Source organism: Carassius gibelio, chromosome B9 (assembly GCF_023724105.1).
Source record: "Carassius gibelio isolate Cgi1373 ecotype wild population from Czech Republic chromosome B9, carGib1.2-hapl.c, whole genome shotgun sequence".
NCBI lineage: Eukaryota > Metazoa > Chordata > Actinopteri > Cypriniformes > Cyprinidae > Carassius > Carassius gibelio.
This window is the reverse complement of record NC_068404.1, coordinates 13,982,425-13,999,225: the sequence shown is the minus strand read 5'-3', so window position 1 is coordinate 13,999,225 and position 16,801 is coordinate 13,982,425. Positions and strand designations below refer to the sequence as shown.

Genomic DNA, 16,801 nt, shown 5'->3' with positions numbered 1-16,801 from the left:
TTGTGACATGGTGCATTATCTTGCTGGAAGTAGCCATCAGAGGACGGGTACATGGTGGTCATAATGGGATGGACATGGTCAGAAACAATGCTCAGGTAGGCCGTGGCATTTAAACGGTGCCCAATTGGCACTAAGGGGCCTAAAGTGTGCCAAGAAAACATCCCCTATACCATTACACCACCAGCAGTGGTAACAAGGCATGATGGATCCATGTTCTCATTCAGTTTACGCCAAATTCTGACTCTACCATCTGAATGTCTAAACAGAAATCGAGACTCATCAGACCAGGCAACATTTTTCCAGTCTTCAACTGTCCAATTTTGGTGAGCTCGTGCAAATTGTAGCCTCTTTTTACTATTTGTAGTGGAGATGAGTGGTACCCGGTGGGGTCTTCTGCTATTGTAGCCCATCCGCCTCAAGGTTGTGCCTGTTGTGGTTTCACAAATGCTTTGCTGTATACTTTGGTTTTAACAAGTGGTTATTTCAGTCAAAGTTGCTCTTCTATCAGCTTGAATCAGTCAGCCCATTCTCTTCTGACCTCTAGCATCAACAAGGCATTTTCGCCCACAGGACTGCCGCATACTGGATGTTTTTCCCTTTTCACACTGTGACGAATGGGGCGGGGCCGAGAGACGTGGGAACGAGGAGTGAGGCCAGGTGTAGTGATTGGAGATGAGCTACACCTGCGACCCACCACCGGTCTCGAGTCCCACGTAGGAGATGGAAGGATATAAATCCGTGAGGGGCTGATGCGCTGTTTTGTGTTTTCTTTTTGATTATTAAAGTTTCATTTGATTGTGCGCCGATTGCCGTCTCCTTCTTCCCGATGATTATGGAGTTTATATTATTACACACACCATTCTTTGTTAACCCTAGAAATGGTTGTGCACGAAAATCCCAGTAACTGAGCAGATTGTGAAATACTCAGACCAACCTGTCTGGCACCAACAAACTTGCCATGCTCAAAATTGCTTTAATCATCTTTCTTTCCCATTCTGACATTCAGTTTGGAGTTCAAGAGATTGTCTTGACCAGGACCACACCCCTAAATGCATTGAAGCAACTGCCATGTGATTGTATTAATGAGAAATTGAACAGGTGTTCCTAATAATCCTTTAGGTGAGTGTATATAAAGAACATTTGAGAAATCTTAGGCATGCCATTGCATAGACCTTTGTTTAATGTGCTTTTATTAGAAAAGCCATCTCAACCTTGGAAAATATCTAGTATCATTTTTCTTTTCAGCAGCAACTGACTTTCTTCTTTTTATTTGTTCAAATACTGAGGACATTTCAGCACACACAGAATGGCGGAGATTCTCGCTGCATTTAACCCCGTTAGACAGGATGAATTCATAAGACTCACAAATCACTGCAGGTGTCGACCTGAGAGTAAAAATCATGATTGCTGTGTGAATTGATGCCAGACTGCTGAGGGTAAAGATGAGAGAACAGCGTTGTGAGAGAATAACAAGTGTATCAGAGGACTGGTTATTCTGCTTCAACAATAATGGCATTCCTCGTGTTTTTTTTTTGGAACCATCTGCACTTCTGTCCAAAAGCTTATTTTTTTGCTCTCATTTAAATCTGGTTTTTTTTTTTTTTTTTATGCCGATATGAGCTCAGGACTGCCCACATTGTTTCACCCATCTGTGCTGCTGCATCAGCTTACTTTACATTGACTTTACGGGATAACAGATAAAAGTAAAAGGTGACAGCACATCTGGTATCTAAAAAAAGTGTTTAAATATTTTTAATGAAAAGCAAATTAAATGTTTTTTATTATTATCATTTAATAATATTATTATATTATTATTATTTGTTTTATTATTATCATAATAAAAGTCATTTATTATTATTACTATGGCAAGAAATCAATTATTTTACTCAACAATGGTGCATTAAACTGAAAAAAAATTACTATCTATCAAAGAATCCTTAAAAAGGTCCCAAAGGTTCCTTACTTTAGCAAAGGCAAACCAGTCTCCTATTGGCTTATATTTAAATCAGCAGGGTTTTTTTTTTTTTTTTTTTAAGGAAGGGCACTTTTTATTTCACATCTTTTGCATCTTTTGCAATGCATCACCACTGACTGCAATGATAGAGCTTGAAAGATCAAAGACAATGTTTTATATAACTCCGACTGGATTCGTCTGAAAGAAGAAAGTCAATTACACCTACAGTAGGTTGCCTCAGGGGTAAGTAAAATGCAGCCTAATTTTCAATTTTGGGTGAACTAAGCCTTTAAGAGACTCTTTAAAAAAACATTATTAACCCTACATGTTTGAATGTTTGTTTCACTTTGGTTTTTAATTTATATTTAAAACATTAGTAAAATTAATTCCCAAAATGTCATTTCTGTGTAATTTATCTACTGCAGCAATCAAGCTGAAGTGACACCGTAAAAATGTTCAGGTAATTTTCTGCCAGCTCTCTGTTTTTTTATTTATTTATTTGTATTATTATTATTATTATTGTTGTTTTTTTGTTGTTTTTTTAAACAATGTTGTAGATGTGGTTTGGAACATATAGCTAACTTCTAGCTACCCTGCTTAAAAAAAACAGCTTAACCACCTAAATGACCAAATTAGACCAGCTAATGAAGAGCTAGAAACAGACTACCAAATTTAAGAATACTGGCTTAGACTGAAAATGTTACCACAAAAGTAATCTTTTATCAGGAGATGTTTTGAATATTTCATGATGATATGACACATTAAGTTAAGCTTTTGTGCTTCAGAAGGGGTTTAATGCACACTCATCTCTGCAGGTTAGACAAGTACAATAAGCTTATCAGAAAATTGGAAAACAAATTACTGCTTTCTGTCCTTTCACATCCACTTTCTTTTGCTCCCATTTCTCCCTTTCATTCCAGAATAATCTTTTTTCTAAAAATATATTTGCTGGTCACAGTCGATGGCTGACATTTCAGTTTATTAACCACCTGGCAATGTGCCACAATCAACAGGGTCTCAGCAACCCACCTCACCCTGCTGACAAAAACAACACCCGCACAAACAACAAACAACAACAACAACTAGTCAACTAGATAGAGAGATATAACACTTATGAGAACTTCAAAGTGGACTGCAGCCCAATTGCTGGACTTGATGGGGAGTAGGGCAGACTGAGAGGTGTGCTTGAGATCAGAGATGATACTGACGAGATGATGTTGCAAAAATCAACCTTTTTCAGATCAAGTAAATACATTAGCAGCTAAAGCAGAGTGTCATTTTATATCAGCTGAGGTGAGCACATGAAGTGTTTGTAATGGTAAACGGTTCGTGCCCCTGAGCAAACGCATGAAAACAGCGCCAGAAACAGCTGCGCAACATTGAGTCCATTCAGTATTTATCTGTTCTGGCTTAATGCTACTTTCAAAAGCACACATCTACAAGCTGAAATATAAGTATTAACAAATAAACAAAGGTCATATAACAACAGTGCCATCAAACATTTATTTGATTCAGCCAATTTCCATCATCTCAAGGTTAATTAGTTTTTTTTTTTTTTTTTTTTTTTTCTGTGAATGTAGCACAACAAACAGAGTCATGTGCAAATAACATCTTTTCATCTGTGGTAAGGCACAAAGTTAACAGAGGACCTGGATTCCTGTTCCCTACCTGTTTCAATGCTTCTTTAACGATGGGCACCTTTATGTCCAGTATTTATATATATATATATATATATATATATATATATATATATATATATATATATATATATATATATATATATATATATATATATATATATATATATATATTCATAATCATAAAAATAAAGAAAACTCTTTGAATGACCAAACTTTTGGTTTGTACTATATATATATATATATATAATATATATATATAGTGTGTGTGTGTGTGTGTGTGTGTGTGTGTGTGCGTGCGTGCGTGCGTGCGTGCGCGCGTGTGTGTGTGTGTGTGTGTGTGTGTGTCTGCGCGTGTGTGTGTGTGTGTGTGTGCTTGTTTGCAGAACTGACACAGTGGTGTCACAAAATAATATGTTAAGAATACAAAAATCATGAAAAATATAATTTAAGGGCAATATATTTATTCTTCTTAACTAGTATATAACACACAAAATGTACATTATTGTGCATATTTTCCAATCAGCTGTCATTGTGCCAGATTATGTTAAAAAAAGTGAAAATATAATTTAATTGTAGGATACTTAAACAGAAAATAGCTTTAACAAGCCAATGAATCTGCCATTACATTCCAAAAACATTTGGAATGCCTTACCATCAAGGCAGAATCATATTAATTACAATATTCGAAATGTAGGGAGGGAAAAGTGATGCATGTCACATGCATCATTCACTCAAACATGAGTGCAATGAAATAAATACAGTAAACACAAACAAATAATGTATTAGTATTCTCCTTCATCATTATTTATATTTTCTCTATAGTCCTTCAAAATCTCTTTTCATGTTTCAGTGGCTGATGCCCAGAATCTCAGTCCAATTTTTGGCTGAATTCCCCAGCCAATTGTAGAAGGCCATTTCCCGACTCCTGTCATAATAGCTGCTTCCACAAAAAAACACATCTGAATTACTCAGCAGCCTGAAGCCAGCACAACAAATCCCAAAGAAAACACACAAAGGATACTGTTCTGACAGCCAGTTCTTTACCACAGAATATTCTAGAGAAAATCACACACATGTGACGCCTGTGCTTCACTACAGACTTGAGATCTTAAAGGAACTGTTCACCCAGAATTGACAATTCTGTCACTGTTGTATGAAAACAATACATCAACTTTTCTGTAATCCACAGAAGAAATAAACTGATATAGGTTTGCTCATTTTCATTTTTTGGTGAATTATTTTTTCAAATGCTCGATACACCACCACATTTCAGAAGTGAATCTCATGTATCCTTTCTTCCTCTCAAACTACTAATGTCAGGCTACAGCTCAGCTCATCTTACCAAAGCGACTTGCATCTTTCAGGATGCCTGCTGAGCTGGGAACTGGGAAAACAAGCAGAGGCTTCAACTGCACTGAGACATGAGAGTGAAGTGAGAGAGAGAAAAACAGACAGCACATTTTGTATTCTTAAGACACCACACAAAATGTGCCTCTGATATTTCTAACAATAATAACTTAAAAAAGTCACAATACAATATTTTTTTCCCCTGAGAAATCAAAGCGTTACTGAAAGAATTCTTCTAAATTAAGAGCTCTATTTAGATCCTCAAGGACAAGCACTTTAGTTGTCGTCATGTTCATCCCACTGAGGCGATGCAAACAATGAGTAGAGCTCTGTAAACATGAGCATATCCTCATAAAAATTCTACACAGGTTATGATTCCTTTAAAGAAGAAGAAGGAAGAAACAAAGACATTGGGGGTAAAAGAGCAGTCGAAAAAAGCCTCCAGGGACTGAATACCTGTGCTGTGGGGAAACTCAGAAGAGGACAGAAAAGAAAAAGATGAAAACTGCTGGTTTGATGAAGGTTTGAAGGTTTATGTGAGTGTCGGAATTGAGAAGTTTTGGTCATTAAATCTGAAATGTGTGACTTTTTCACCACAAGTGGAATCAAGTTTTTAACATTTTTGTGGCGTATTTGTGATTATCAAAGGTGATACTGCTATTTGAGATAGGCTTGGTCATGATAGGGTGTGACTATATAAAGTGGGTGTGGTCAAACATGGGTATGGCTGTCAAAGATAGAAGTATAGACATATGCTTGATTATCAGAGGAGGTGAGATTATCATAGATGTGTGCGGTCATGAGTTACCTGAGGTGGGTGACTTGCTCCTCTCTAGGTCCAAAGACACCTGATTATCAGAAAGCTCTGTAAGGCCTGCCATGGAGGAATATGGAAGGCATAGTAAGAGGAAGAAGATGGCAATAATCATCGGGTTCCATGACCACCAAACACATTTGCATGCATCATATCACCAGGACAAACAATGTGGTCTGAGACACTATCATGATCCTGGAGCGATGCAAGGAAGATGTACAGTATAGACATCTTAATAAGAGAGTTTTTAAACATTTAACTAGGTGTATACGGTATTTATGGCCATGGCGTTTTTGTTCGGTCAGTTGTGAATATGAGCTGTTCTGTATATTAACTCCAGAATCAAGCATGTGTAATAATACCAACAACAATTCCATGCATGTGTGTGCATGCAGGAGAGACAAAAACCGCATCGAGGTTACTCAAGGCATGATGGTAAAAACATGATGAGGCCTCCACTGCAGAAATATCTTCATTTTAAAAGTGTGTGTGTGAGAAACTAAAGTATTTCTGCAAAGTACATGGTTAGCAATTTTTTTTTTAAATTAAATAATAGCTATAACTTTATATGGTCATATACATAAGTGCAGTGAAAGCCTCATTTTCACAAATAGAGTATTTTATTTTGTATTTATTTACACAAAAAAAAGTTCTTCTGCATATAAATTCACTAGTCACTTACTGTAGAATGATTGTAACTTAAATTTATATTTTTATATTGACTTTTGTCCCTATACAAAAACAAGTTCTATTTTTTTTTTTGTCTTTCTTTTTTATGGATAAGTCATGTCATGTCCTGTAATGTCATGTCTTTTTTTTTTTTTTTTTTTTTACACAGTGTGAGAACGTGGTCATTTGTGATTGGTTCATTTACACAAACCTTTGGCACAAATCAATAAAACACTGAGCAAGGAGACAATCAAAGGTTGTAACTGGATGTTTTGATGTACGCAAATTCAGGATATGTGATATCCTGTAACAATTCATTTAATTACTATAAATAACGCTGCATTGAATTTAATATGGTATGGTAAATCTACCTATTGTAAACTTCCTCAAAATAACACATTTTGATAAATGACATCCCATTGTCTGTGCTTTGCCTCCTTGCTGTTGTGTTGCCCCTATCGATGTTTCATTGGAGACATGACTTACTCTGGTAGGAAGTACGGATCCGTTTCTTTGAATCGGAATAAAAGTTAGACAGGCCGCGCATGCAAAAGTCTGCAACAGCGCCCCCATGCCCCAGCACCGCCACCCATGAGAGGAGACATGGAGTGAGGGAAGGAAAACAGGAGGAGAGAAGAACAAAATAGGCTCAGAGTGACAAAACGCACGTGACCGCAATCTGAGCAAGACCCAGTGTACTGAGGGAGAAAACGAAGGAATGAAAATAGGAAAATTAATCCTAACCTTTTGCTTTTTATACTTCTACCAAAAACAACAAAATAAGGCAGAAAACAGAACTAAACATAAGGAAAAGTCCTTTCAAGATTAACAGCCACCACGGAAGGTGGCACAGAAATTGTACGAACAAACATAAATATTGACATAAAACAGAAATGACTTCTCTCTTCAGTGTTTAAAATATATATGTGAAGATGCATTTAGCATAAGTATGTATTAGTATTATGGAATCGTTTTGCAGATGGATCCCCTGTCTAAACTGAGGGTGAAAGTCTGACAGCAGCAGGATCACATGAGCTTTGCTGTTTTTGTACCTACTGGAAGTTGCTGCATCAAAATGTTGCATTTTGTTGATTGTAAAGTAAGCATTTTAGTTTTATTATGTTGCTGCACACACAATGCAAACTGCAGCACTGCTGATACAGTGGGGTCCAAAAGTCTCAGACCAGACTGAAGCTGTTGGTTTAAAAAAAAAAATTCAAACCTGGAGATAAACGTAAGTTGTAGATTTTAAAGTATTTTTTTAATAGCAAAACACAAATACTCCCAGTTTTTTTTTTTTTTTTTTTTTTTTTCAATAATGAAATAAGCTTATTATGACCAATTCTCAATCAGCCATTATTAATTTACGTCATGAACCAAAAGGGTCCATTCATTTATTGGTCACTGATAGGTCTTAACTCGTGTAGGTGTACATCAATTTAAAGATATTTATACTACCATTCAAAAGTTTGGGGTCATTGATTGATTGATTGATTGTTTGATTGAATCACATTTGAGAACAAATACATTTATCTTAAATAAATGCTTGAAAATTATATTCATCAAAAATTCTGAAAGAATACTTTTCAACATTGAAATGGTTCTTGAGCAGCAAATCAGAATAGATAAATCACACAAATTAATTATATGTTAAATATATTTAAAAAGAAAACTGTAATAATAATTTGAAATATTTCTATTTTCACTGTATTTTAATTAGATATATGTAGTCTGTGTGAGTATAAGATAACAAAATATATAATATAAAATTACTATTAAAATACGAAAGTACGATTACATTCTAATGAGTGATATATTTTTTTTATTATACTGACAATTTTATAATAATAATAATAATAATAATAAACTGCATTCAAAATTTCAAAATAGAAACATTCTGATCAGTGGTCTCAGACTTTCGGATCCCGCCATATATATATATAGAGAATGACTAAAGAATGAAATCAATGATAGAATAAAAACTGAGTGGGACCTCCGCTCCTTTTATCGGATTGGAAAACATAAAGAGTACAAAACCGTCCCTTTATACACACTGGCCTGAGTGTGTGGGTGAGCGTTAAGACATTCTCTCTCTTTTTTGAGAGCTTACATAAGCTATGGGATCAAAATCACTCTTCGACTGCACCGAACGACCTTTCTGCCCACCTCTGCATCTCCATGTCGGCTCAAAGCCTCTTGGTTTCTAAAGATACAGCTGCCTGAACAAGAGGAGGGAGAGCGACCACTTTGAAGTGAGGAGCCAGTATGGCCGCCTCCCCACGGCTTCCTTTTGATTAAGCTCTATGAAAACAGATCTTCATCTTCAGCTTTCACTTATGACATCTTCTTTCTCTGGATGGTCGTTTGAGTGTGTATGTGTGTGAGCAGTCGGGGTAGGAGGAGAGAGGAGGGCAGGTGGAGCGAGATCTGTGCTGGATTAGTAACAGCGAGTCCGTATGGCAGGTTACGTTGTGTTCTCTGTTACGTGTCGTTCTCAGGCAAAGACCAACAGCAACAGAGATACAACAGACGACATGCAGAGAAGGCAACCGGGAATGCAGTCTGTCCCATGCAGTTAAAGAGAGGGACTGTGTGCGTATGTGTTATGTTAAATGAACAAGAGACAGGTAAGGACAGAAGTTAGACAGCCTGAGATTTGCAAAGTTTGGTTTTGATGAAATGAAGTGCTGAGCATGTTTGTAGGTGCATGCCAGTGACGTGTGGTCATAGCTGAAATTTATTTTACAGCTTTGTTACAAAGAAACACACTGTGTTTGAACATTTGTGGGATTCTGAGACACATAGTGCATGTGTACCTGATGTGGACTGTCGGTTTTTGCGAGGAGAGCGTGTTAGTCGCTGGAAAGGGTCTGCGGATCCGTAAAGCTCCAGGGTGTTCATACACAGCAGAATGGTTTTCTGCAGGTAGTCCACCACTGCCAAACCATTGCAGTTACCTAGAGCCAACCTGCACGAACACACACACTCACTGAGCATACACAACTATGTTTCATAGAAGATTCAAAAGAAGGCCAACTTATAATTAGAGTTTTATCACTTCAATCAAAATCAAAGACCCTGCAAGCTGGAATAACAGCTGGACACATAAGTCTGGAGTTTTTATGATGACAAATTCAATTACATTAAACATGGGAGCACTGGTGTTAGATTACCATACTCAGTTACACTTAATGTTAATGTCTAATTATTTCCATTAATAAACCATTCACTGCATCTTTTGCCTCAATAAACTCCTAATTTGCTGCTTATTAATAGTTATTAAGGTACTTGTAAAGTTTAGTTTCAGGGATGTAGAATATGATCATGCAGAATATGTGCTTTAAACAGCCAATATGTTAATAATAGGCATGCTAATAAGCAACTACATGAAGTTGAAAGTGAGAATTGGTCCCTATACTTAAGTGCTGTCCCACACTCATATACCACAGTAAAGTCCACAAAACCTTGGTATTGCCATGGCACTGTATAGTAAAATAATACAGTATTCATTTTCAAGGCAAAATGGAAAACACTATTAAATTACAGTAAAAAGTAAGGATTCTATTGGCTGAATAAAATAGATGACTTCAAAGAGGTAGGGCCACTTACAGTCCGTATGCAGAGTTTAAATCCAAGCTGGTGATTTGTTGTGGCGGTTCTCCATCGACCCATAATAACTGAACCACCAGCTCCGCCTGGTACCCAGGAGGCATTCTGATCGTCCGATCTTTAACCCTGTGACGACAGTATTCAGATTCAGTATATGTGGAATCTGTTTTGACTGTTACACTTTACTGACCTAATATTTTCTATGTAGAATTATCTAGTAAGCAAGTTCATCTTATCAAGTCCTACATAGGAAAACATAAACAGGAGGAATGTTGCATAGTCTCACTTGAGGCAAGGGATGCTGTCCCGCACACTGTCTGGGGTGTTGCTGCGGGGACTTGGAGGCTGAGGTTGAGGTGAGAGACCGCTGGGGTCCGAAAAACATGGAGTGTTCTCTGTATCCGATGGAGAGATGACATCCTCCATCTCACACTGAAGTCGCACTTCTAGGGACTACACACACAAATGCAACACAAAGTTAATCCATCAAATCTATAGCATGTACTCAAACTCTTAAAGGTTCACCTTAATTTGCACAGTTCACTCAAAATTAGTTTCTTTCTGCTGAACACAAAAGACAAAAGCGTTTTTTTTTTTTTTTTTTTTTTTTTTTGTTTTTTTTTTTGATTCAATAAAAGTCAGTGGCATACAATGTTGTTTTAGACCCCACTGACCTTTATTGTATGGACAAAACATTCTTTAAAATATCTTATTTTGTGTTACACAGAAGGCCATAAAGGTTTGGAACAACACGCAAGTAAGAAATGTTGATTGCATTTTTGGGTGAACTATCACTTTAAGAGCACACTCACCGTGATGGTGGTGTTGGCGTCATGTTTGCTGAAGCGGTACAGGATGACGTGGGCGCTGATGCCGACTACACAAAAGATACGGCTCTGCGGGCACCAGTTGATCATCTGAATGGCATAGGGGTCTTCCTCCACAAGCTCAGCGCTTCGTCCCACATCTCCACTCTTAGGCTTCTCAAACACCTTTGACGTCTTGAGCTTATACAACATCTGCAGTGTGACTGACAGAGATGGAGGTTATCACCACATCACATCTTTTACATAATGAATGGTGATGAAACAGTACTTTAAAGGACATATTTTTTTTATTTAGTACAAGTTAAGCTTAATCAAAAGCACTTATTAGTAGCATAATGATGGCACCATAAAATATTAGTGTCTACTTTAAGGGGGAAAAAAAGATATGGAAAAAAAATAAATTGTTGAATGAAGATGTTATTTATTTATCTGTATAATGCGCACAAAAAATATTATATTAGCTTCATAAAATTACAGTTGAAGCATAGATGTCAAAGGTCTTACAGGTTTGGAATGATATGAGAGTGAGTAATTAATGACAGAATTTGTGTTTTTTTGGTGAACTATCCCTTTAAAGTCCAAGACTGATAACTGTAACAATAACGTATTAATAATTGTTAAAAAAAAGAAGCACATTTTCAGATTTTTATTAAAATTATTAAAAAAAAAAATATATATATATATATATATATATATATTTTTTTTTTTTCATAGATTAACTTGCACAGATGAATTGTTCACCTCAACACCAGTGGTAACAAAGTAAATAGTTTCAGGTTTTGATGTAATGCGGAATACAACATTTTAACACAAGAATTCATGTAAATGTTTCAATAAATGTATAAACTTCGTTCTTTCGCACCATTATTCAATAGAAATTGAGAAATGAATTGATGATCAGCATTATGCCACACATGCTGTCGGCTGAACTTAACTTGCACTGAACCTGGAATATTCCTTTAAGTAATGCCCATGGTTGTGAAACCAACACATATTTGGTATCTGGATGTCCATTTTGGTCATATATTGTTTGGTTATAGTTGTAAAGAATGAAATGAGGAATCATATGTAAAAGCATAATGGGGGGTAGCAGTAAGAGAAAAAAAAAGTGAGACAGAAACAGCATGAGGCTGAAAGGAGGGAACTTGCTTGTCAAAGCAAAAACACTTACTCGCCGTGGCATCCCAAAACTTTATTGATCCGTCTGCATGTCTGAGGGGGACAACAAAGAGGAAGGAGAAAGAGCGATCGTATGAGCCAATGAGTGTGTGTGCTAAACCACTTAAGAGAAAGCAAGCAATGAAAGCTGTGGAAACGGGAGGGCAAAAGAGGCAGAGAGAACAACACGCAGGGTCAATAGCGCGATTGAATTAAAGCAGAGAAGTGCGATACATTTACCAATGAGAGTCAAGCAGAAGGGGACATTTTAGACATCATTGACTTCAAGTGAAAACAAACGGAATCAATGCATGCTTCGGAAGAAAAAAAAATCAATCCAGAGTTTTCAAGCAAATAAAAATACTATAAATGACCTCCACATGTGGGTGGAAAGTTTCACTTTATTGAGGCAGGGGCGTGAAACTATTTTAGGTAGGAAGCGCCACCTTGTGTGGGCCGTGTTTTATTTTATTATTATTTTTTTTACTTCCATTTATTTTAACTGCGCAACAACCCTTTTAAATCAACTGAAGGTCAAGATAAACTTAATGCTTTCAAAATCGAGGTGCAAGAAAAGCAAGCACATTGTTTTTTCTTATTTAGTTCTACTAATTTAACATATACTGTGAGATGCATTTTACTAATTTTCATTACAAGCCTTTAGATTACATAAACATATGACATCATAACAACATCATATGACATGGTGTAAATGATAATAAACTGTAATATTCATGAAAAAAAATCTGTCTTGGATGATTGTATGTTGGACATTGTTAGTACAGTAGATACATTAGATAAAGTGTTGAAATTAAGTTTAAAAGTAAGTATAAAAGAGTTTATTTTGTAAAAGTTGTCATGGTCAAAGGTGACCATATTTATACAAACACTCATTATTGTATTATATCTAGAAATCATTCATTGGAGATTTGGCAACAAGTGTGACATTCAGTTTTTACTCCCAATATTTTTCCATGTACCTGTCAATACTGCTGTGAGCGACAATGTGATAAATGCACAAGCATCCAAGTGAGAAAATGAAGTGTGTTGCTCTGGGACGGCTGAGCCATCCACATATTCAGTTTAAGACAAAAAAACACACATTTTAATCAACTTGATGCTTATGGGAAATGCAAAAAAAAAAAAAAAAAAGAAGAAAAAAAAAAATAATTCTTCCAATGCCTAGTAACCAAATTCATGTTAATATAACATGAAATAAACAGAATTTCTTTTTGAGCATGTTTTGTTAAATACTATAAACACTATCAGAATCTCTAATAAATACAGTTCTTCTGAATGTTCTATTCATTAAAGAATCATGAACCAAATAGCAAGTTTTCCACATTTCCACAAAAAGAAAAGAAAAGAGAAGCAAATCAGTGTATTAAAATGAATTCGGAATGATCGTGTGCCATTACAATTAAAATAATGGCCTAAAAATTAACTTTAAAAACTTTAAATTACGTTTAACAATATATTGAAATAGAAAACAGTTACTTAAAAGTGTAATAAAACTTCACAGTATGATTGTTTTACTTAACTGTTTTTAACCATTTGAACCTCTTTCAAAAACATACAAAAATGTGACCAACTCTAAACTTGAACATAAACCCGAAGTGTTTTTTAATACAACAACTTACAACTTACCCTGTGATGATTATCTCTGGGTATGTTTGTGAACCCACCGTCCATGTGCCACCTCTGAGCGGCCACTCCTGAACACAAACACATAAACACATTTCTATAACACTCAACTGCCGAGCAAATTAGATCATACGTTTCACTAAGCACTTCAAATGGAAGGCTGCAATTTGGGTCATCGAGAAACTCCAAAAAATTAAAGGATTAACGAAGAACTTTGACAAACCTTGTGGCTGTAGCTGGTCTTTTTGTGTTTAGCTCCTATGGAGTAAAGCACGGGTATGATGTCGGGGGGACAGTCGGCAAAGTAAGCCGTGCATGTGACCGGAGACTCATGGATGTCCATGGGGTAGGGGTTCTCAAAGATAGGAAAACTACAGGAGAGAGAGACTTCAAAATAAATAACAGGCATTTATGAAACACAAAAGATTGTGACTCATTTCTCATAAAATAGCCTATATCCGTGACCGTACATCCACTGAAAACTGTATTTAAGTGCATTATGTTGCTAAAGACGACCATAAACAGCAAAAGGCAAGTGTCTCCAACCTTACTTTAAGTGAGAGCAACCAGAAGGGATAAAAGTGCTAAAGGGCTACATGTTTGAAATACATAAGAACGAGAATTATTATGATAAAAGAAAATGAGGCTATTTATAGAATGTGCTCTGTGGGCGACTCTAAGTGGGCTACCAGGTACTGATACCCACGAGTCCTGTATTAAAGCAACTGACCCACATTTATGCAATTGAACTACATTATCCACTAGAAGAATTAGTATTAATTTAGATTCTAATCATAATAATAATTTTGAAGTGCAACTGTTATTTTTTATTCTTAATGAATGTGCCTTTACCATATTGCTATTGCTGACATAAAAGTAATAAGCACAAGGTTATGTTTGATTTGACCACATTTTTGAGAGTACCTGTATGAAATCATTTTAAAATACAGTACATTGCAGCCTTGAGTGGCTTACTGCTTTTACTATATAAGCTTATTTAACTAAATAATGTTTTTAAAGAACATCAAACTAAACCAAAGTACACTTTACAGTTGAAGTTAAATGGAATTTATAGATGACTGTCTGGTTTAGAGAGGGTTTGAGTACAGCTGTTTGTTTGTTCCTTCAGTGCGTCCTTGTGAAGAAATGGCCTTAAAGCAAAGAAAACATCTGATGTAAAAGTGGCAGGGTTTCTATGGCAGGAGCAATGCTTAAAAGAGTGACAAACAGCCAGTGTGTGTGTGTGTGTGTGTGTGTGTGTGTGTGTGTGAGAGAGAGAGAGAGAGAGAGAGAGAGAGAGAGAGAGAGAGAGAGACAGAGTCAGGCTGACCTTGGCTCTGGTTCTTAATAATGACTCATTTGATGGATGTTTATGAGTGACAAATCCAATGATATTTACTCTTAACAAATAAAGACACACACACACACACACACACACTCAGATTTCAACTCTTTTCCACAAAGCATCTTCAAAAGTAACACGCACGGACACAAAATGTATTGGGTGTTGAGCGATGTTGCCTCTGGTGGAAGTACTAGTGTGAGGTGTTGTTGGAGTACATCACATTGAGTTACATCATTCAGCCATAAAGTGTGTGAGTTTGGCAATGGAAACAGAAAGAGATGCTGAAGAAGAGATTGCTCACTTGCTCTGGGATAGATCAACCACAACAAAATCTTTCTCCAGCAGAACCGCCACCGCATATGGCTCCTGGACCTCTGTCAACACAAACACAACATCTCAAATAGTCATCTATGAACTCGAGGCAAAGTGAGCACAAAAACATAGATGTATGGATTTTAATCATTTAAAGGAGACGTTTGAAACTACACCATTTGACCCCACTGACTTTCACTGTATGGACAAAATACACAGACATTTTTGAAGATTAAAATGATTTATATGAAAATTTGTGTTGCACCGAAAAAAAGTCTTACAGGTTGAATTCACAATGACCAAATGTACATTTTTGTGTGAAACATCTCTGTAATAGTGAGATACAACCATTTGTTTTTATTTGAGCATCCTGACAAGCTCCGAAAATGTTTGTCTGACCAGTTGAAGACGAACTGAATGTTCAAAAAACCCTGTCTTACAACTCTTTCTTTTTCTAATTGTCTTTATTCTGGTGGTGCATAAATTACACACTTCAGCTTTAAGCTTTGTGAGGAAAACTAATGAGAAGGTGACATCTTGAAACCAAGGGGACGAAGGCATTAATTATCTCCTCTGTGTTTGTGTGTAACAATTATGCACAGCAGAATCCATAATTCTCTTTCATGAAAACGTACAGGTGATGATGATGCAGGGCCATGTACTGTGCTGAATATGCACTGGTCAGAATGAACAAACAAGCAGAATTTAAAATAAAAATTACCAATTGAAATCACTTCATATTTGCTGGATGTTTGCCGTATGTATGCTGTTGTATTCTGGGTAACAGATTCTGTGCATTCGTGTACATGTGCTTGACAGGGATTAGTCTGTATCTGCTTTTCTCAAGAGAAAAAGACAGATATAGCGATACACTCTTTCCCCTTGACTGAACAGAGCCGAAGCTGTCACTTCTCAAACCATTCAGGATCAGTTCACGTGTAGCATTTCACCTTACTGATGTCGGATTCACAAATGACTTGTTCCTTCAGGTTGGACGTTTCAAAAGTTTTTGTGTAATTGATTCACAATGCATTTTCAGTACCATTCAAATGTACTGGTTTGGTATTATTTTATACATCTTTTATACTCACCGAGACTCAATGTATTCAGTAAAATAAAATACAGTAATATCTGTAATATTATGAAAATTTGAGTTTAAAAATAGCAGTTGCCTGTTTTAATATATGTTAACATTTAATTTATTATATGGAAGAGAGCAGGAGACAGAACTCACAGACAGTTCAGTACACTCACCGTTGAGATAAGGCGTATCACAGAGCACTAGGAAGTCCACTATTGGATAGTCCATCTCTAACACTGTGATGGCTTTGCCATGCATGATGGTTAGGGTTGGTCTCCGTCCTGCCTTGTCATACGAAAGACCCCCGGAGAAGACAATAAATGCATCACTACTGGAAGACAGAAAATAAGCGAAGTGTTAACTGAAAACCACTTTAGTTTCTCTTAATTTCTTTCTTTAAC

At 36.4% G+C, this 16,801-nt stretch overlaps 1 protein-coding gene across 10 annotated transcripts in view; it reads right to left on the bottom strand.

Annotated features, from left to right (window-relative positions):
* Positions 1-16,801, bottom strand: part of stxbp5l (syntaxin binding protein 5L) — a 137,337-nt gene that overhangs the window by 25,993 nt on the left and 94,543 nt on the right. For 4 of the 10 annotated variants that reach the window (XM_052565874.1, XM_052565879.1, XM_052565876.1 and 1 more), the window contains exons 10-20: positions 16,574-16,731; positions 15,309-15,381; positions 13,886-14,033; positions 13,666-13,733; positions 12,032-12,072; positions 10,846-11,063; positions 10,320-10,486; positions 10,034-10,159; positions 9,241-9,392; positions 6,911-6,979; positions 5,750-5,815 (exon numbers count right to left, since the gene is read on the bottom strand). In XM_052565874.1, coding sequence (XP_052421834.1) covers positions 5,750-5,815; positions 6,911-6,979; positions 9,241-9,392; positions 10,034-10,159; positions 10,320-10,486; positions 10,846-11,063; positions 12,032-12,072; positions 13,666-13,733; positions 13,886-14,033; positions 15,309-15,381; positions 16,574-16,731 — 1,286 coding nt within the window. The remainder of the gene's footprint in view (positions 1-5,749; positions 5,816-6,910; positions 6,980-9,240; positions 9,393-10,033; positions 10,160-10,319; positions 10,487-10,845; positions 11,064-12,031; positions 12,073-13,665; positions 13,734-13,885; positions 14,034-15,308; positions 15,382-16,573; positions 16,732-16,801) is intronic. The other 6 variants (XM_052565875.1, XM_052565882.1, XM_052565877.1 and 3 more) reach the window with 3 other exon arrangements.